The following is a 19079-nucleotide window of genomic DNA, read 5'->3' on the forward strand; positions in this document are numbered from 1 at the left end:
CACATGGTAAAGAGTTAACTTTTAAGAAACTAGAAACTGCTAGCCAATTTTCAGATTTTAAAAGTTAGTTATCAAATTGCTTAAAGTTTTACCTCGGTAGATTTGGTTAAGGAATTTCCTAAATTTCTCTGTGAATGGCAAACGGTGGCTGGGTGGTCAGGGTACCTCCTATTGAACAAACTGGGCAGGAAACAGCCAGCCTCCCTTTCTAACCTCCTGACCCTGTATTTGAAGGCAGGGTTTCAGGGGAGAGTACCTGATGGACTGATGCTCAGATTCAGAAAGAAGCTATCTGCACTTAGGGACACAAAAGGGATTATCTGCCAGGGGCTGACACTAGCACAAGGAACGTTTTTATTTATTTTTAATTTATTTGTCCATTGCAGTTAGCATACAATATTACATTAGTTTTAGGAACACGTTTTATATTATGGGACAGAGACCATAGAAACAGAAGTGTATTTCTGTGCTTGTAAAATCGAGACAAAACAGTGTTTTCAGGGCCAGAGAGTTCTAGTTCTCGGTCTCTGCACTGAGGGAAAGAGGAGGCAATGGGGAAAGGCTGACCACCAGGGACACGCCAAGTCTTGGAGTCGCAGAGCCTGCTGAGGGGAGAGACTGGTGAAAGCCGACTAAGAAGGCAGGCCTCAGAGCATGTCTAAGTGCTATTTGGGGTCCTCAGCTGATGGCAGAAGAGGGACAGGAAGGCTGTGATCTCCTCTGATCTGTACTGTTTCCCTCACTTTGAAGTACTGACCTTGACCAGATACTCACAGAACTGTGATCAGTATTTATTCTTTTTCCCAGGCAATGAGAATAAAGGGCTCTTCCTGATTACATCATGGGTTACAGACACTTCCACGGAGAATTTTTTGTTGTTGTTTTCACTAAAACTTTGAGATAATATAACTACCACTGACTTAAAAGCTGACAGTGAAAATCTTTTATAGATTATCTTTTCAACCTCTGGAGTAAATAAAACAGTTTATTGTGTCCTTAGGGTACACGATCAGAAGCAGCATTTTTACTTGAAAACTCCTGTGCTTGTCTTCAGAATTCTACGACAAAGTAAACAAGTGCTTGCCTTGATTCTGTTCCCTTCTGTCGAGGTGATCTGGGCCCGTAACCAAGCGTCCTCCTCGGCATGGACAGCCAGTAACTGCCCAACATGCACAGTCTGGACTGGTGTGATCCTCGGGGTCCTACTGTAATAATCCTTCATTTCATCTTCCATTAATTCCTGAGCAGCAGAGTAGTCTTTGCCCACATACCTGGATTAAAGAGAACACAAATGAAGCAACACAGGAGGAGGCAATCTATAAGAATTCATTCAGACTTGCTTACATCAACAGGAAGAAGAACATGTATTTAGCAAACAATTGTATCTAACAAAGGAAAATGTAATATTGTGGCACTCATGCAAACAAGAACAAGGTTCAATATACCACACAACAGAGCAAAAAATGCTCAAGCACATGCAGTAGTTGGGGCACCTTCAGGAGGATAGGCTGAGAAAAGTCTCCAGGGAAGAGAGGAAGACACAGAATATGGAGACTCCAATGGAAGCCAGCCAGCAAGAGTGGACAGAGATTTTGAGTAAGACTGCTGGAGAGCTTTGCAGACTACTGGAAGAGAATCCAGTTGATATTTTTGCCTTAACTAAGGCTGGGTCTAAACAAGGCCCAAGCTCTGAACACCAGTGAAATTTTACTACAGAAAAACAAAGCTTTAAACACAACCACGTGACAACCCCTCCCCACCTTACTGAACACATTACAACAAAATGTTGAGTTCTGATACCCTTAGAAGGGGCAACATGTTATAGCAAAATGCCTCTGACATTGCACTAGTATGCTTGCTGAGAAGTATGTGTTCAGGATATGTTCCTATCTCCTTCTACAATTTTCTGCTGCTGACAACTGTAGTCACCTTGTCCCAGTTCATAATACCAAAACATACTATTTCCTTTCTGCCACAAACAGGCTGTTGGAGTTTTGCCCTTCAGTCCTCAGAGACAATTCCATCAAAGGCCTCCTTCCAGGATGCAAAACCTGATGAATCAACATGGCTCCTGTAACAGGAGATGTCAGCCACATGATGAAGGCTTTTTAGTTAGAAGGCTAGGCTATCACCTAGCCAGGGAGATGGGGATATGCCATAAGTACATTGTTCTTTGTATTGTTCTAGCTCTTACCTAGAGTCCAAGTGGTTCTACTGAGCATTGAGATACTATTCCTTTAGGAGGGTTTTCATGTATTCTTATAATTATCACCAGAACAGAAGATACCCAGTCATCCTACCCATTACTAGAGAGGGAAAAAAGCTTTAAAACATCATACACAATATGGAAAGAATGCTTCTTTTGAGGCAAGGACCATTTTAAAACCAACTATTACATGCATACAGCTGACTCCAGAGACAGCTATAGAGCTGTCACACTTTGCATTTACTGAGCTTGAAGAATGTGAAGGCACTGCCTAAAATGCAGCTGTACCCTGGCTCTGAAATTCCACCCAAGTGCTCATTTCCTGGGACTGGAGTCTCACAGGGCCTCCCTGCGGTGCTGCTCCAGCCCTGGGAGCTCACTGGCAGAGAGAGGCCTGAACAGAGCCCTCGGGCTTAGTTGTTGACCTCGCACAGGCTCCTGCCGTGGAGGAGGAAGGTAGTGAGAAGCAGTGTGCGATCTGCAGGCAGATTCTGCAGCAACCAGTGGAGAAGGATGGGTACACAGCTTGGTGGAGTAGGTGGATAATGTTACAGTTGGTATGACAGTGGTTAGTGGCAAGAATGAGGTCATACATTGTCCCCAAATTACCTAAGCAATTGGGCAAAGAATGTATGTAGGACAATTTAGGTATGTCATAAATATAAAGTTAATTTTTGAGACCAGAGACAACATCCCATACTTGACTTGAGGGTTCTGCTATAGGACCTCTCCGGAGTCACAGGTCTAGTTTCCAGAGCTTCCTGCCTTGCCTGAATGAAGATGTGGGTGTATAACAGGTCTCAGCCCAGCTGGGACCTGCTGTCTTCAGGACAGTGGGGGTGCCAATGATCTAGGGTCAGCCCCATGGCAGGCATTACCCATCTGCTGAAATGTGCAATGCTAACTCCAGGATTCAAGTTTACACTGGAAAAAGGGAAAGGGATCTAAATAACCTGAGGACCCTGGGCCGAGTCATCCTGGAATAGACTGGAACCTCCCTAGAGAAGTCCTAGAACTGATCCAGATTTCTGCCAACCCTTTAGTAAGAACATCAGAAATCACATGATTGATCCAGCCTAAGGCTGATACCTCCAGAGATCCAGCTACACCAGTTTCCATTTTTGTTATTGTTGTTAATTCTCACCTGAGGATAAATATTTTTTTCCCATTGCTTTTTCAGGGCAAGAATGGAAGAGAGAGGAGGGGGTGAATGAAAGAGAAACATCAACGTGAGAGAGACACATTGACTAGTTGCCTCCCACATGCATCCCAACTGGGGGCTGGGAAGTGAACCTGCAACCCCTTCAGTGCATAGGCCAACACCACTGAGCACACGGGCCAGGGCCCAGTTCCCATTCTTATTCCCAGTCAGAAACTGCAAATTAGAGTTTTTCAATATTTTTTACGTATTCTATATTTTCTCCAAAACTCCATGTCAAGTACCTAGAGCTGGACTGCATTTTCTATCTCCAGTTATCATTAGCCACTCAGGTAATGACTCCTCCCTCCCAGGCAATGATATCAAAAGCCTCAAAAATCAGAGCATCTTTGGGTCCAAGGTCTAATCTGATGCATTATCCTAGGAGGTGGTGCTTAGCTATTTGGACTTTTAGGAAATGCTACAGAGCCCCAGATTAGTAGCATTAACTACCCAGTGGGCGACGTGCTTTTTCTATGGATGAAGTATCACTTTTGACATGGTTACCATTATGCTTTCAAAGTAGAATTTTTCTCAAGTTCACACCATATTATCATTTCAATTTTTAAAACTGTTAGTAATCCTTTCTCTCAAGAACAGTTGTATATTTTTGAACATTTAGCACATATTAAGAATATATGTAGATCTTAATTTTTTTTTACCATGTTTGAGGCCAAGCATCGCTGTCTAGCTATGGAATTGTGCTAGACAGAGATAGTTATGCATCATTTGCTTTAAGCAGAGGGAACGACAATAAATAGATATTAATTTTTAAGTCCTTTGATTTCAAGTTGCTCACCATCTAGTGGGCAAGACAAATGTACTTATATATCCATAACGTAGAAGAAATAAAAATTAAGTCTCCTAAGAGATACAAACAAAAAAAGTTCTGGTACTTGAGAGAAATGTGAAAGATATAAAGAAAAAAAAGAATATATTAGACTTTATTATACCTCTATAGAACTTAGACTATATTATTATTCCTCAAACCCCAGCACCCACATGAAAAATAAGCAAGTAACAACAGTACACCAGGATCCTAAAAATTTAGAAAATAAAACTTGCCTGATGACCACTTCATTTGTGTTGCTCAGTTCAACCACCAATACTGATGGGGATGCCTCAGTTGGAATGACTAGCGGAGGAACTGTTACATTCTCCAAAATGGTATCGGCACTTTCGACAGCATTCTCTTCTATCTGCATATATTCTTCTTCAATCATGGACCTGAAAGCATAATCGCCCTGTGCGTGCCCTGCATCCATCAGGGTTTTGTTAGCGGGCAGTGGAAGTTTAGCATAGAGAATGGCCTTCTTGCGATTTCCAGATATGTAGTCTATGGTGCATACATCAGAAAGCAAGGCAAGATTTTTTAAGGCATCCTCGGGGAATTTTACTTTGTACGTGTCCTCAAATGCTTTTGGAAGTGCACTGGCCCAAAGACCATTTGAGTATTTCACCAGCAGCTCTGAGACTTTCTCTTTAAAGTCTCCTGGCATGACTGTGGGACACCCTCTTAGTGGAGCAGGTAGTGGAGATGGAGGCACTTTTTCAGGGTCCGGTTCACTTCTCAAAAGCTGCTTTCTCTTAGCTGGATAAAGAAGCAAGTCTTGACCACCACTGTAAGGTCTTTCCACCTGAAATTTTTAAAGAAAGCAAATGATAGATAATTCAATGACTATAAACAATGTGAAAACACAGTGCTAAAAATTCATTTCAAATTTAAGAGCAACACTGTTTTAAAATTAATCAAGAGAACACAAACGAAGTCAACTACGAAGACTTTAATGCATTGCCTTTACCTGCAAATTACACCACGAGACACATTTCAGAAATAAAATAGCATGAATTCCCCTGGGAGGTATCTGGCCTCCAATAACCCTAGGAAACCATGAGTGGTCCTGCCCTGTGTGCTGCACATCTCATTCAGTTCTCTCTGCCAGATCCAAAGCAACAGTTTACAAAACTAACTGAACGCGAGGTGGAACAAAGCTGTGAAGAAGTGTCAGACTGTCAGAAATAAGCCACAGGGAAGAAAGCTAGGAAATATTCAGTTAAAACAGAAGTACTGTCTCTCCTCTTCCTGCAATAGCCTGAGGAGACATTCAGCTTTCCATCATTTAGAAAAAGACGCTCTAGAGGTAAGGTACTGTTTCCACATCCACCACAGTTCAAGGTTAGCTGCAGTTTTTGGCATCCTAGACACAAATGCTCATACCTAATGATTGACAGTTTCATCTAAACCAGTGGTTCTCAACCTTCTGGCCCTTTAAATACAGTTCCTCATGTTGTGACCCAACCATAAAATTATTTTCGTTGCTACTTCATAACTGTAATGTAAATATCTGATATGCAGGATGGTCTTAGGCGACCCCTGTGAAAGGGTCATTCGACCGCCAAAGGGGTCGCGACCCCAGGTTGAGAACCACTGAAAAAACAGTTCTACTCAAAGTTGAGAGACACAGACTATAGATAAAAAGGTATATTATATTTCTGCTTTATGTTCCACTCTCACTGCTGCACAGAAAATTACCATGCAACAAAGATGGCTTTAGTGTTGAAAAAAAGCAACCAGAAAACAAAGTCAGTTGTTTAAGAACCTTAAATTTAGTAGGAAACAACTCATTTTGGGCAAAGTTTTAATATCAAAGAGACATTTTCCACCTACAATCCTAGCAAGAAAAATTCTGGGGCTTTGCATATACGTAGAGTAGGTAAGGATGAAAAATTTTCCTCAAAAGCCATAAATTTAAAAAAAAATTAAAAATATTTTTTAAAAGCCACAAATTAAGCCACACTAATAGTAATTATCATAGCGTATAAAATACAGTAACCAGAAACAACACAGTAAGAAGAACCTATGAAGTTAATTTTTAAAATTGTAGCTCCAAATTTGCTTTCTTTATCAAAGCTTAGTAATGAGTTATATGTGTATCTTGATTCTAAAAGGGCTTTAAGTTTGTTGAAGACATGCTATAAGAACATGATTGTCTATGCATTTTAAAAATGAAACAATATGTAGTCCAAGAAGGAACTCTAGGCCCTGAACCTACAAATCGAGCATTGTTGGTAAAATCTCAAAAGTCCTCCTCAGATTAGGGAATTCTGTGGAGGTACATCAATATTGCTAAACCTGCACCCAGTGAGAAATCCTTCCCAGAAAGGAGTAAAAATGAAATGAAGTGACTAGCATTCTTGGGAATTCCTACCATAAAAATAAACTCCACATTCCACATAAATCGGGGATATCATTAAGCATTCTTGACTTTATAAATAGGGTGACAGCCATATTTCCAGAGTCTGACTTTTCACACTATACAGCCTAACACATCACACTGCCCTCTAGTGTTCTTAACACTGAATACAGTGCCTGGTACATGCAGGTGCACAGTAAATGGTGTATGAACAATCAGGATGGATCAGTGTATGAATCTTGCCTGGAAAGCGCTTGGGACTCAAGCAGGTGTCAGTGGCCTGAAGGAAAAAGTGATTATAAAAACATATGCTGTCTTTAGGCCAGGTGCTTATAAAGAGGGAGTGGTCTACACTTTGCTCAACAGGGTTTGGGCCAAAAAATATTTTAATTTAAATAAATGAAAGGCCTCTTTCAAATACTAATCATCATGCATATTTAATTCTATAAGCTTCGAAGCAACAATAGCAATGCTACCATTCACATTGTTGAACCTATTCTGTGTAAATAAAGCATTAAGAAATATCTAAAAGTTACTTTGGTTTAAGACTCTAGTAATCCTATTCTGGCTAAGATTTCTATTAAATTATGCTGATCCATCATTTTATAATAACAGACTCTCAGTGGGAACATGTATGGAAATTGATGTCAACTCACTTTTCAATGTTTTTTCTCCAAAGAAGTTTGTAAAAAATTTAAATCTCAACCCTATATTAATTTTAAAATAAAAAGAATGTATTTCTTATAAATAATTAAAATAATGAAGTATACGTTTAGTTACATATATTAGTATAGTTATACGTAATATATATTAGTATCATTACATATACTATATACAGTTATATTGTGATATTAGTAATATAATATCCTATCTAATAATAGACAAACATGGTAATTGACCATACCTTCGCTACACCTCCCATTGGCTAGTCAGTGCGATATGCAAATTAACCACCAACAAAGATGGTGGCGAATTTACATACCGCAGGCAGGGCGGGACAGCGCCATCTCGCCTGCCCTTCCACCATCCAGGCCTGCTATCTGCGATCCTGGGCGGGGGGGGGGGGGGGGGGGGGGGGGTCCCGTATGTAACTGGACCTGGGGCGGCCGGGTGGGGTAGCAGTGATCCGCTGGTCCACCTGGGCATCCCGTCCCGTGTGCAACCCGGGGTGGGGCCCCAACCCCCGGATCCGCCCTGCCCTGTGCACGACTGGGGGGCAGCACCCCAAACCCCCGATTGGCCCTGCCCTGTGCGGACCGGGGGCGGCACCCCAACCCCCAGATCGGCCCTGCCCTGTGTGTGACTGGGGAAGGCGCCCCAATCCCCTGATCGGCTTGCCCTGTGCGGGACCGGGAGCAGCGCCCCAACCCCCTAATCGGCCCTGCCCTGTGCGGGACCGGAGGCAGCACCCCAACCCTCTGATCAGCCCTGCCCTGTGCGGGACCGGGGGCGGCACCCCAACCCCTCAATCGGCCCTGCACTGTGGGCGACCCAGAGAGGCGGGGCAGGCACCTAGGGATCGGACTGCCATCTGCCACCCAGGTAGGCACTTAGGGATCGGGCCTGCCATCTGCCACCTGGGGAGCGGGCCTAAGCCAGCAGGTGGTTATCTCCCGAGAGGTCCCAGACTGTGAGAGGGCACAAGTGGGGCTGAGGGACACCCCCCATCCCCCCACCCCCCACCAGTACACAAATTTCTGTGCACCGGGCCTCTAGTATTATATAACAAAATAAAATTTATTCAGCTGAATGTCTTTAAAAATGCTTAGGAACAAGCATATATAATTTGAGGCTAATAAAAAAAGTTTTATTACCAGTAAGTTCATTATTAAAATGGCAAAGTTAATAAGTATCTATTGGTAGCAGCTCAATACAAAATGGTATACCTTTTATCACATATTAAATGAATAAAAAATAATTCAAAACAAAATATATAAAAACAGCCATTATAACACACAGTCCTTAACCCTTGACATACTTCTATAAGAACAGATGTGTGTTAATCTTAGGGTAAAGATTAATGAAGCAATATTATGTAAAGTGCCTCAGGCTCCCTGACTAAAAGGTGACATGACTAATAACCCAAACCTGAAAGTGGAGGAGGCATCAGGAGGGAGGAATAAGGAGAAACATACCGTGCAAATATGAGGCCAGTGCTCACACTGTTGTACGATTCCTTGATTAAGTTCTTCTTTATATAACTCTTTGTAAAAATGTGGAAGCTTAGACATCCAAATGCCATTGCTATGCTTGTCTAGCATTTCCTTTATGCGGTTTTGAACCTCATCCATTTTGTAAGTGTAAGAGGCAGGAGGCGTGACATTTGGTTTTTCAACAGTCTGATTTAAATTATCTTTAAATTAAAAAAATGATAGAATTAACCAAAATGCTTGCTTTAGCTTATTCCCATTACCTAATGATTGTGCTTTAGGCTTTGTCATACTTCAGGCTTGTGGGGTCTAGGAATTTAGAAGGGAGCAGTATTCGGCAGAGCAGGACCAGGACAACTTCATCCCAAGTTTTAACCATGAAATAACCAACAGGGTCAACAGCCACCCACAGAGGGAACCTGGTCCCTTTATTTCGCAAGGGTACTTCATCTAATTTAAACTTTAGAATAATCTTGCTTCATAAAGAATAATGAAATTGCCTGGCCGGTGTGGCTTAATAGTTGTGCGTCAACCCATGAACTAGGAGGTAGCAGTCTGATTCCTGGTCAGGGCACATGCCCAGGTTGAGAGCTTGATCCCCAGTAGGGGGCATGCAGGAGGCAGCCAATCAAAGATTCTCTCTCATTGGTGTTTCTATCTCTCTCTCCCTCTCCCTTCCTCTCTGAAATCAATAAAAATTAAAAAAAAAATAATAAAACTTATTTAATCAACCATTTTCTAACTGTAACTAAGGAAGGTTGAATTTAGATAATAATGGTTTATTTGCAATACTGAATTTAAGCTATATTCCACAAGGCATGAAGATAAAGCCTTAATAGTAAGATCAAAAAATATTTTATAAAAAATAATAAACTGTCCAGCTTTTAAGATGTGATCTGTCTTCCCCTTTATTCAAGAGAAAAATAATCTGGCAATACATGAAGTTCAAAAAATGATCCACTTACACTAATCATCCTGGCCTCAGTTTATAAATATAAGGTTTGAAGCACACAGATAACTATTGATGTTTTTTTTTTATTTCCCCAATTCATATCATTCATCTTTCATAAAGTGTTGACTAACTCTCTTACTCATTTAATTTTTATTTAAAATGTAGAGTGCCTGAGTTAACATCTTAAGACATTAAAGAAATTTGAGTGTTTATAATAGTTGATAGTTCTGTTTTTTTAGGAACTATTAGATTCATTCCAAATCTTATTTAAATTTCACTGGAATACAGATCAAAGTACTTTAAAAATTACCAACTACAAGCAAAATATGTTCACATTTCAATCATATAGGATTTCTGCTGGGATTCAACAATTTCACTTTAAACTGCCTGGTGTAGACACACGGGCTGGTTTGGGGACACTGGCCTCTGAAGAGGCCAGAACACCAAAGAGCGAGCTGTTCCTTGAGGATGGCTGGATGCTGACTGCTTTACCCACCACAGGGCAAGAGACCTAGCCTTGCTGAGACTGTTTGGCTCAGTGAATGAAAGGGTCCAGGGTGCCCACCTAAGTTTCCTATTGAAGGCAGAGCTAATTTATTTAAGTTCTTCCCAAATTATAATATAAAAATACCAGAAAAAAGATGAGTTTCTCAGAACTGGCCAGACCCCATTTAGAGAGTCAGCAGCTGATGCACAGTTGGAGTCTTTGCAAACACACCTGCTCTGTGCGGCCTCTGGAGCCACCTAATGTCAGACCAATCAAGGAGGTGACCTAGGCTGTCAGCAGGCAGGTGTGTCCCTTATCACCCTCTCACTCATAAGAGGGTGAGACTTAATATACATAAATATGAAACTTAAACTCATAAAATAGTTTCAGATACCCTGCCATTTAAAAGCTGGGACCCTACACCATGTGCAATGACCTCTAAGCATCTAAATATGAATATAAATGATTCCTCAGGTTATAAACTCCAAAAGGTCTGTTAAGAAAACAAAAGATGCATATCAGCTGCCAAGTGAATTGCAATCCTCCTGAATAAGTCCCTTTGGTTCTGCAGGAAAAGTTTATTCTGATTTAAAAGGACTTACAACCAGTCTAAAGGGTATATAACTTTATTGAGTATAGTAGTCATGTTTCAGGAAATGCATATGTAAGAGTAACTGACATAAAAAATCATATTGTTTAATTAATTTCTAGAAGAAATACTGGAGATGTGCTCTTACAGAAAAATGATTTTAATTCAGTAAGAATCACACTTAAAGCAGCAAATCCTTTAAAATTTGTGCAACGTAAGTGCTATTTCTGAAAACAGTGTGTCCCTCAGGTCGGGCTATAAGCAGGAGATTTACACCTGGGTTTGAGGAGACAAGATGAGTGGGTACATTTCTAACCTTCAGATTCTTTGACTTTATATTTTGTCTCCAACTGTTTTCTTAACAGCCCCCTTTGGATCTTAAAAGCTGAGGAATCATTTATATTCATAATTAAATACTTAGTAGTCACTGCATACAGCTTAGGGTCCCAGCTTTTGAATGGCAGAGTATCTGAAATGATTTTATGAGTTTAGGTCCCATATTTATACACTTTAAATCTTATCCTTAATGCATGAGAGGGTGACAAGAGACACAAATATCTGCAGGTGGCACTTGGAATTGAAACAGAATAAGTCTAATGTGAGGAAGGTCTTAAGTCAGAATAATGATGACATCCTTGGAGGTATTATTTTCTCTTTACATCACTTCAATTCATAACTTAAAGACATTAAGAAAGAGGGGAGGAGAGATGTTCCAAGCAGGAGAAGGTGAAAGCAAATGTCAAAGCCATCAACAGATAGTTTTCTTAGGGCTTTGAGGCTCCAGAAGCCAAAATCTATCATGAAGCTAATGTTTAGGGAACGTACCACTCATTTCCTTAGAACAGGTTCTTGAGAGATGTATCTGTAAAGGTGGTGGAAGGGATGCTTTTGGACTAAACCTAAGGTATAAAGAAAGTGAATTAAAATTAAAATAGCAAAGTTAATACCAAGTTTTAAACACTATACTTTTCATTAAAGTCTTTGTGGCACTGAACAGTAAAACAAGTCATTAAAATATTTCACAATGAACTGAAATGCAAATATACCTGATTTCAGCTTTCGTGTTTCATATTCACCCAAAGAAAATGTATTAAAAGCTAAATTTAAACTAGGATTATAAAATAACTTGGAAGTCAGAGTTCCAATTAATCACTTTTAAGGAACAAGTATACAAAATAATTTTTAAAAACATGCAAAGAATGAACAGTTGAACATAAAGACTATTTTTGGAATATAACTAAAAACTGAAAGACTTGCATCACCAGATATTCAAATGTATAATAAAGTTACAAAAATAGTTGAACAGATAAGTAAAATTGTAGAAAGCTTAGAAACACTCAAATTACATTACATCTTAGCATATGATAACAGTGGCATTTCAAACCAGAGAGAGGATTGCTCGAATAAGCACCTACGAAAAAATAAACAAAGATTCCCCACCTCATACACTTACTAAAATAATTTTATATGAATTATAATAAATATATATAGCAAGATTTTTCCAAATATGAGTACAAAGAAATAAACCACACACACAGACTGCAATAATTTGTGTTCATGTCTGTCTCCCTCACTAGACTCTAAGTGTCGTAATTACCTGTGTTCCCAGTGCCTAAGGACAGTGCTTGGTACATGCAAGGAAGGGTGAATGTTGTAGGAATGAATAGAATGATATAGAATTTGTAGTTGACTTTTTTTTTTCTTTCAGCACTAGAAAAATATGTTATTTTCTTTCTCCATGGCTGCAGATGAGAAATCTACTGTCATTAAAACTGGTATTCCCCTACAGGTGATATGTCATTTCTCTCTGGCTCTCTTAAAGATTTTATATTTGTCTTTAGTTTTCAGAAGTTTAATGATGGGGTGTCTTGGTGTGGGTTTCTTTAGATTCATCCTATTTGTAATTCTCTAGGCTTCTTAAATCTGTAGGCTTATGTCCTTAGCCAAATTTGAGATATTTTCAACCACTAAGCCTTCAAATACTCATTCAAGTCCCACTCGCTCTTCTCTTTCTGAGACTCTGATATTACAAACATTAGGTCTTTCTTATTTTCCCCATAGGACCCTAAGGCTCTGCTAGCTTTTTCTCCCCCATAGGCTCCTTGGGCTTTGCTAGTTGGGTTTTTTGGTTTGGGTTTAGTTTGATTTTTTGAAGTCTGTTTACTCTGCTGTTAGATTGGGAAATTTCTATTGTTCTATCTTCAAGTTTATGGATTCTTTCTTGTGTCATATTCATTCTGCTACTGAGCTCATCCAGCGCATTTTTTATTTTGATGTTGCATTTTAAGTACTATAGTTTTCATCTGGTTCTTTTTACTATGTTCTATTTTGATGAATTTTCTATTTTTTCCCCCAAAAATATTGGCAATTGCTTAGAAAACACTTATGACAGCTGCCTTAAATTCTTTGTCACACAATTCTAACATCTGATTCATCTTGGTGTTGATGCCTGTTGATTATCTATTCTCATTCAAGTTGTCATTTGCTTGGTTCTTAGTACAATGAGTGATTTTTTTTGTTATTGTATCCTGGACATTAGGACACATGTTAGGAGACTTTGGATCCTATTTAAATGTCCTATTTTAGCAGGTGGTTATCCTGTTTAGGTTTAGCACAGTTCTCCTGGCCCACTTTTGCAGGCGGTGGGCCATTGATAATTTAGTTTTCAGGGCTATATGGTACTATTCTGGTCTGGTACATGCACCTGTTGCTGTGGGGCTCCTGCGTGATCTCTGCAGGTGCTGTCCATGGGAGCAGAATGCACTTCCTGGGTCTGGTGCTGCTGGGTGGGAGGGGCAGAAGCACACTACGCTGCAGGTCAGAGAACATCAACTTGGGTCCACTATTTAGGCTGCTGGTGGGGCCTCCCATTCAATCATTGCTGGTGCTACCTGAAGATGGAAGGCGCATACCTGGGGCATCCAATGCCGCTAGGTGAGGGGTAGGAGACACCAGATTGTGGGGTGGAGCATGGTCTTCAGACCCCACAATCCAGAATGCCTGATTTTGCTATCATTTTATCAATTCAATTTAAAAATAGAACTTAATTTAGGCATGCAATCAGGGGAGACAATCATACCTCAGCCACATACTGAACCTAACTAATGCTTTGGGTCAAGAACCAAATTTTAACTATGTATTTTCTAGATCTTATCCAAATTATAATAACCATAAACAACATTAAATATATACCATTATGGCAAATATTTAAGGATTACTTTATTTAAAAATGCCAAAATATAAAAAATTACAACCCTTTTACCTAACTTAAAAAATTAATTCTTTCTAAATATTCTAATTATTAGGGTGGGAAAGTGCCTGTGTGTGGGGGGAAACTATATTTTGCACAAAATGGGATTTTTGAACACTGAATTAAAGAAATTTGATACAACAAAATTTGTTTTATAAAGGCACAAATAGATGCAAGAAGGTAATACTGACTCATCTATATCAGAAATTGGCAAACTTTTTCTGTAAAAGGTCCTATGGTATATATTTTAGGCTTTCTAGGCCACTGTCTCTGCACTACTACTCAACTCTGCAATTGTGCAAAAATAAGCCCAGACAATACAGAAGCAATGGGATGTGGCTGTGTTTCTATAAAACTTTATTTACAGAAAACAGGCAATAGGCTGGGTTTGGTCTATGGGTTGTAGTTTGCTGACCTGAGTGATCTTATAAAACCTTTAACATTCAGAGTCAGAAAGGAAATTTGAGATTGCCTAGTTAACATTTTCACTGGACAAATGAGGACACCACAGCCCCAAAAGATCAAATGATTTCACTTACTTCCCTTGGCTTGTGAATGGCAGCATCAAACTCAGACTTTAAAGCTGTGTTATTATTGCCAATCCAGTATTCTGATGCATGGCTATATTAAGCAATTGTATGATTATGGATTAATTTCTGGAACACAGTCTAATGTGCAAATCAACAGATTTTATTTAAAACTTACAAAATGTATTATAAGAAAGGTTCTCAGAAAAAGTTGTAAGTAATACTGAAATGGCATCTTAGAACAATTTGTGAGAGCTTTTAAAATGAATTTTACAAGGAGGGATTACAAAAAATGTAGAGAAAATACAGAACGGAGGTATTCAGAGAAATACATTCATGCAGCCATGAAAAGTGGATTTACAAATAATGATGCTACATACAAATAAACTTACATTAGACAAAACAAAGTATATACATTTCTAGCATTTGTTATCCTAGGTTCACTAAAGTTCTTTTAGCCCAACAAAGAACAAATACCTGTTGTTGGTAGGCATGGTCACATGCCTCTGCATGGGAACACTTTGGAACACTTCACTTCCAACATGTGTGTGTGCTGTGTAAGGTGGTAATTCAGCCTCAGGCTTGACTCCAAGAGAGTTTCCTCTGTCTCTTGACAGAGCTGCATTAGGCTTTCTGCTGATGGAAAAATCTGAAGAAAATCCTGGTTGTCTGAGAGTTGCTTTTGGTTTTCCTATGAAGTTAGACATACAGAATGGAATCATTTAGCTTCTCCAAACCCTAGTTTCATTATGTCACTCCCCTGTCCAGATGTTTTCTGCAGGTCTCTAATCTCAGAGCAGTATGTAAGAACGTGAGGAAGTTGCCACTTGAGGGGTGGTCAGTAGGGGAAGAGTAGATTGGTGAGTATTTAGCAGATGAGGTTCTTCAAAATATGATTTCATCTACTAGACTAGCTAGTTACTTTCCCTCTACTTACCAATTAATACTTATTAGCAACCATCTCATGTTCTTACAAATGTACCACACTCCCCCATATTTCAGTCCTCCATCCCCTCTCCATCAATTTAAACTCTTTCCCTCATTTGAAGTCTGGGTTCAAATCTCCTCTTCAATATGAAGCCCTCCATTGTCATTCTCAAGTAAACTGCTTGCTTGAATTTATTGTGGTGACATTGCTTCACAAAACCATACAAGTTTCAAGTGAACAGCTCAATAAAACATCATCTGCACACTGTATCTTGTGCCCATCACCCCAAGCAAAGTCCTTTTCTGTCCCCACCTTTCCTCACTTTGCCACCTCCACCCACCTCCAACCCCCTTTCCCTCTGACTATCATCACCTCTGTCAGTGTCTATATGTTATATATGTCTATAGGGAATTTTGTTTAATCCCTCTTCCTCCTTTCATCTAATCTTTTGTACTACCACTGAGCTATTTCTTGAGAATTTAGTTTTAGAACTGATTATAAGCTCCTTGAAATGAGTATTCAATAAACACAGGCTGAGCTGCCTATATAATACCTCTGTCTACCATATAATTCATATTTTTAAAAAAGAGAATTTATACTAAAAGGCATGATTTGCTAAATAATACATTAAATCATAGGTTCTTGGTTCATCCAACATGCTGGATGAAGCTTTCCTGCAAATAATCTAAAAGAATAACACCACATTTTGCTGTAAGTACTCTCTGTTATCTCACACTGAGTAATTACTTCATTTAGCAAGTCATGCTCATCATGTTCACTTAATTTCAAATGAAAATATTAGCTTCAGGATTTCACCCTTGACATATAAATGTTAACAGATATAAGTTTATCATGAATATAAGCAATATTCCCAGAATTCCATATGTCAGTGTATTCATAAACAGGCTTAAAATTTTTAGCATGTGAAAAGACCATACCTTCCAGAAAAAACGGCATGGTTTTCTTTAATCTCATCTGACAATTAACTTGCCGCCCAGTCTTTCTTTTAGAACTCCTCTGACGAGCCACAAGCTGAGCAATTCTTGCAGTTTCTGTGCAGGCCACAGCATAACAGGTAGTCTATTCATGAGAGGCAAAGTGAGAGGAGAAACATTTCTCAGACACACCGGTGCCTAGAGGCCATATTTTTTAAAAATATATTTTTATTGATTTCAGAGTGGAACAGAGAGGGAGAGAGAGAAACATCCATGATGAGAGAGAATCATTGATTGGCTGCTTCCTGCATGCTCTCTACTGTGGATCCTGGACATGTGCCCTTGACCAGAATAGAACCTGGGACCCTTCAGTTCGTAGGCTAATGCTCTATCCACTGAGCGGAACCACCTAGGGCTAGAGGCCAATTTTTAAAAGTGGATCTCAGTGAGTTTACATGTCCCAAATCAAGCTGTATGCAAATCACTCTCTTCTTGATCACGTTGAGCAGAATTATATTTTCTACATAGAAATCAAGTACAGTCTAACATACTGAATGATCTTCCTTGATTAAATTCAAAATTTTATTTATTCCTTAAACAGGTATTTATGAAGCATCTACAATGTGCTAGGTACTATGGGAATAACAAATGAACCAAAAGAAACCTGTGGTCTACACATATTATCTAAGATAATCTGTGAGATATATTTTACTCTATTTAATACGATGGGAAAACAGAGGCTCAGAAAAGTTAGCAACTCATCCAAGTCACACAGCTAGGCGACCTGAATCCAAAGTAGGTACTCATAACTGCTATGTTGCACTACCTTTCAAAGACCACTGCAAAGATTAGCTGGGTGATTTAGGGCAAATCAGTTAACCTCCCAATCTCAGAATTTGCAGCTATAAAAAAGGGTTTTACAGGGCTTAGATCTGGGGTTTTCAAAGTGTTCAGTAGAGCCACAGGATTCCATGGAGTTGCCTCAAGGGCCTCACAGTGGCAAGGTGTGAAGGTTAGGCAGGCCAGGACCCTCTGCTCCTACTTAAAACAGCAGCTCAGCTTTTTATCTTAAAAAACAACAACACAAAAACTTGTGCAACATATAGGCTATTTGAAAAAATATTTGACAAAAGTATGTAGACCATTAGGATTAGATGATCCCTAAAGCCCCATCTAATATGTAAGTCTTTGATTCTAAGTTGAACTCAAGAATGGGAAAGCAAAAATAAGCCAAAGCATGTTCCTACTCTTTGGCCCAGTATTTCTATTCCTGAAAATATGTTACAAGAATATAATTCAAAAGAAGAAAAAAATTACATACCCAAATATGTGCAATAGGGTCTATTCTAACAGTCAAAACCTGGAAACATTAAAAATGCCCCAAACAGGGAAATAAAAGAGTAAATTATAGCTTAGTAACTCTATGAAGCATTATTAATTTATTAATCCATTCAGACATTTTATCATTCATACATTCAACACATTTAGTAAGCACCAACTATTAGGGATGAAAAACAATCTCTCATCCTCAAGAAACTGATGAATGAAAGAGAGAAGGACAAAGAGACTAAACAGAAAACACTGTGTCAAGTAGGATGTTGGATGTATTACAAGGTGCCAAGTGGACAGAAAGGATGGCTTAAATCTCTCTAGGAGAATCAAGAATGCTGAAGAAAGTTTTATTTATTTATTTATTTATTTATTTATTATGATATATTTTATTGATTTTTTACAGAGAGGAAGGGAGAGAGATAGTGAGTTAGAAACATCGATGAGAGAGAAACATCGATCAGCTGCCTCCTGCACATCTCCCACTGGGGATGTGCCCGCAACCCAGGTACATGCCCTTGACCGGAATCGAACCTGAGACCTTTCAGTCCGCAGGCCGACGCTCTATCCACTGAGCCAAACCGGTTTCGGCGAAAGTTTTATTATTAATATAATATTTAATTAATTTATAGCTGCTCCTTATAAACATTATTACAGATTAGGTGAACCTCCCCTTTGACCACTGCTGATCCTGGGACCCTTTTCCCTCCTCTACCCACTGCCTCCCCTGTGCACTGCAAACAGGGGAACAACTATAATAAGTTTTGGTGAGAAATACTTCATACGTGTTTGATGTATTTACATTTATAGAAATGTACCCAGAAAAATGTACTGTTTTGGGGGATTGGTGTTTTGCCTGTCTTTTGGGTGATAGTTTGTCCATATCTTCCACACTGTGCATTGGGCAGATACCAAGAAGTGAAACTGCTGGATCACAGGGTATGCACAAGAAAAAACTTACTTGCTACCATCAAATTTCCCATGTTATACATAAAATACTCTCCCAGAGAATATAAATATGAATACATAATATTATTCTAGAGAAACTAAAGGACTTGAATTATGGAATAATATGATCACATTGGTGTGAAGGCAAGATCAGATGAGAGAGAGAAAGGACGAAAGACAGGGAGAACTGTTGGGAGGGCCCTGTAATAATCAAATGCTAAATGATCAATTAGGGATTGAAGTGGAGTCCAGATAGTAGGAATAGATATGAGTGAGGTCAAATGATGAGAATTTAAAAGCATCTGTTAGTTTGGCAATCAGGAGGTCACCTAATCACTAGGGAGGTCAGTGACCTGGAGAAAACAGTTGTAGCAAGTTCATAATGG

At 39.3% G+C, this 19079-nt stretch overlaps 1 protein-coding gene across 2 annotated transcripts in view; it reads right to left on the bottom strand.

Moving 5' to 3' along the window:
- The window catches only part of TDRD7 (tudor domain containing 7), a 54972-nt gene that overhangs the window by 24707 nt on the left and 11186 nt on the right, over window positions 1-19079 (bottom strand). For both annotated transcript variants that reach the window (XM_070431120.1, XM_070431119.1), the window contains exons 3-8: window positions 16420-16561; window positions 15031-15244; window positions 11602-11675; window positions 8734-8951; window positions 4470-5041; window positions 1085-1271 (exon numbers count right to left, since the gene is read on the bottom strand). In XM_070431120.1, coding sequence (XP_070287221.1) covers window positions 1085-1271; window positions 4470-5041; window positions 8734-8951; window positions 11602-11675; window positions 15031-15244; window positions 16420-16561 — 1407 coding nt within the window. The remainder of the gene's footprint in view (window positions 1-1084; window positions 1272-4469; window positions 5042-8733; window positions 8952-11601; window positions 11676-15030; window positions 15245-16419; window positions 16562-19079) is intronic.

Source organism: Myotis yumanensis, unplaced genomic scaffold (genome assembly GCF_028538775.1).
Source record: "Myotis yumanensis isolate MYYU_CA2020_CCGP unplaced genomic scaffold, mMyoYum1.0.hap1 SCAF_12, whole genome shotgun sequence".
NCBI lineage: Eukaryota > Metazoa > Chordata > Mammalia > Chiroptera > Vespertilionidae > Myotis > Myotis yumanensis.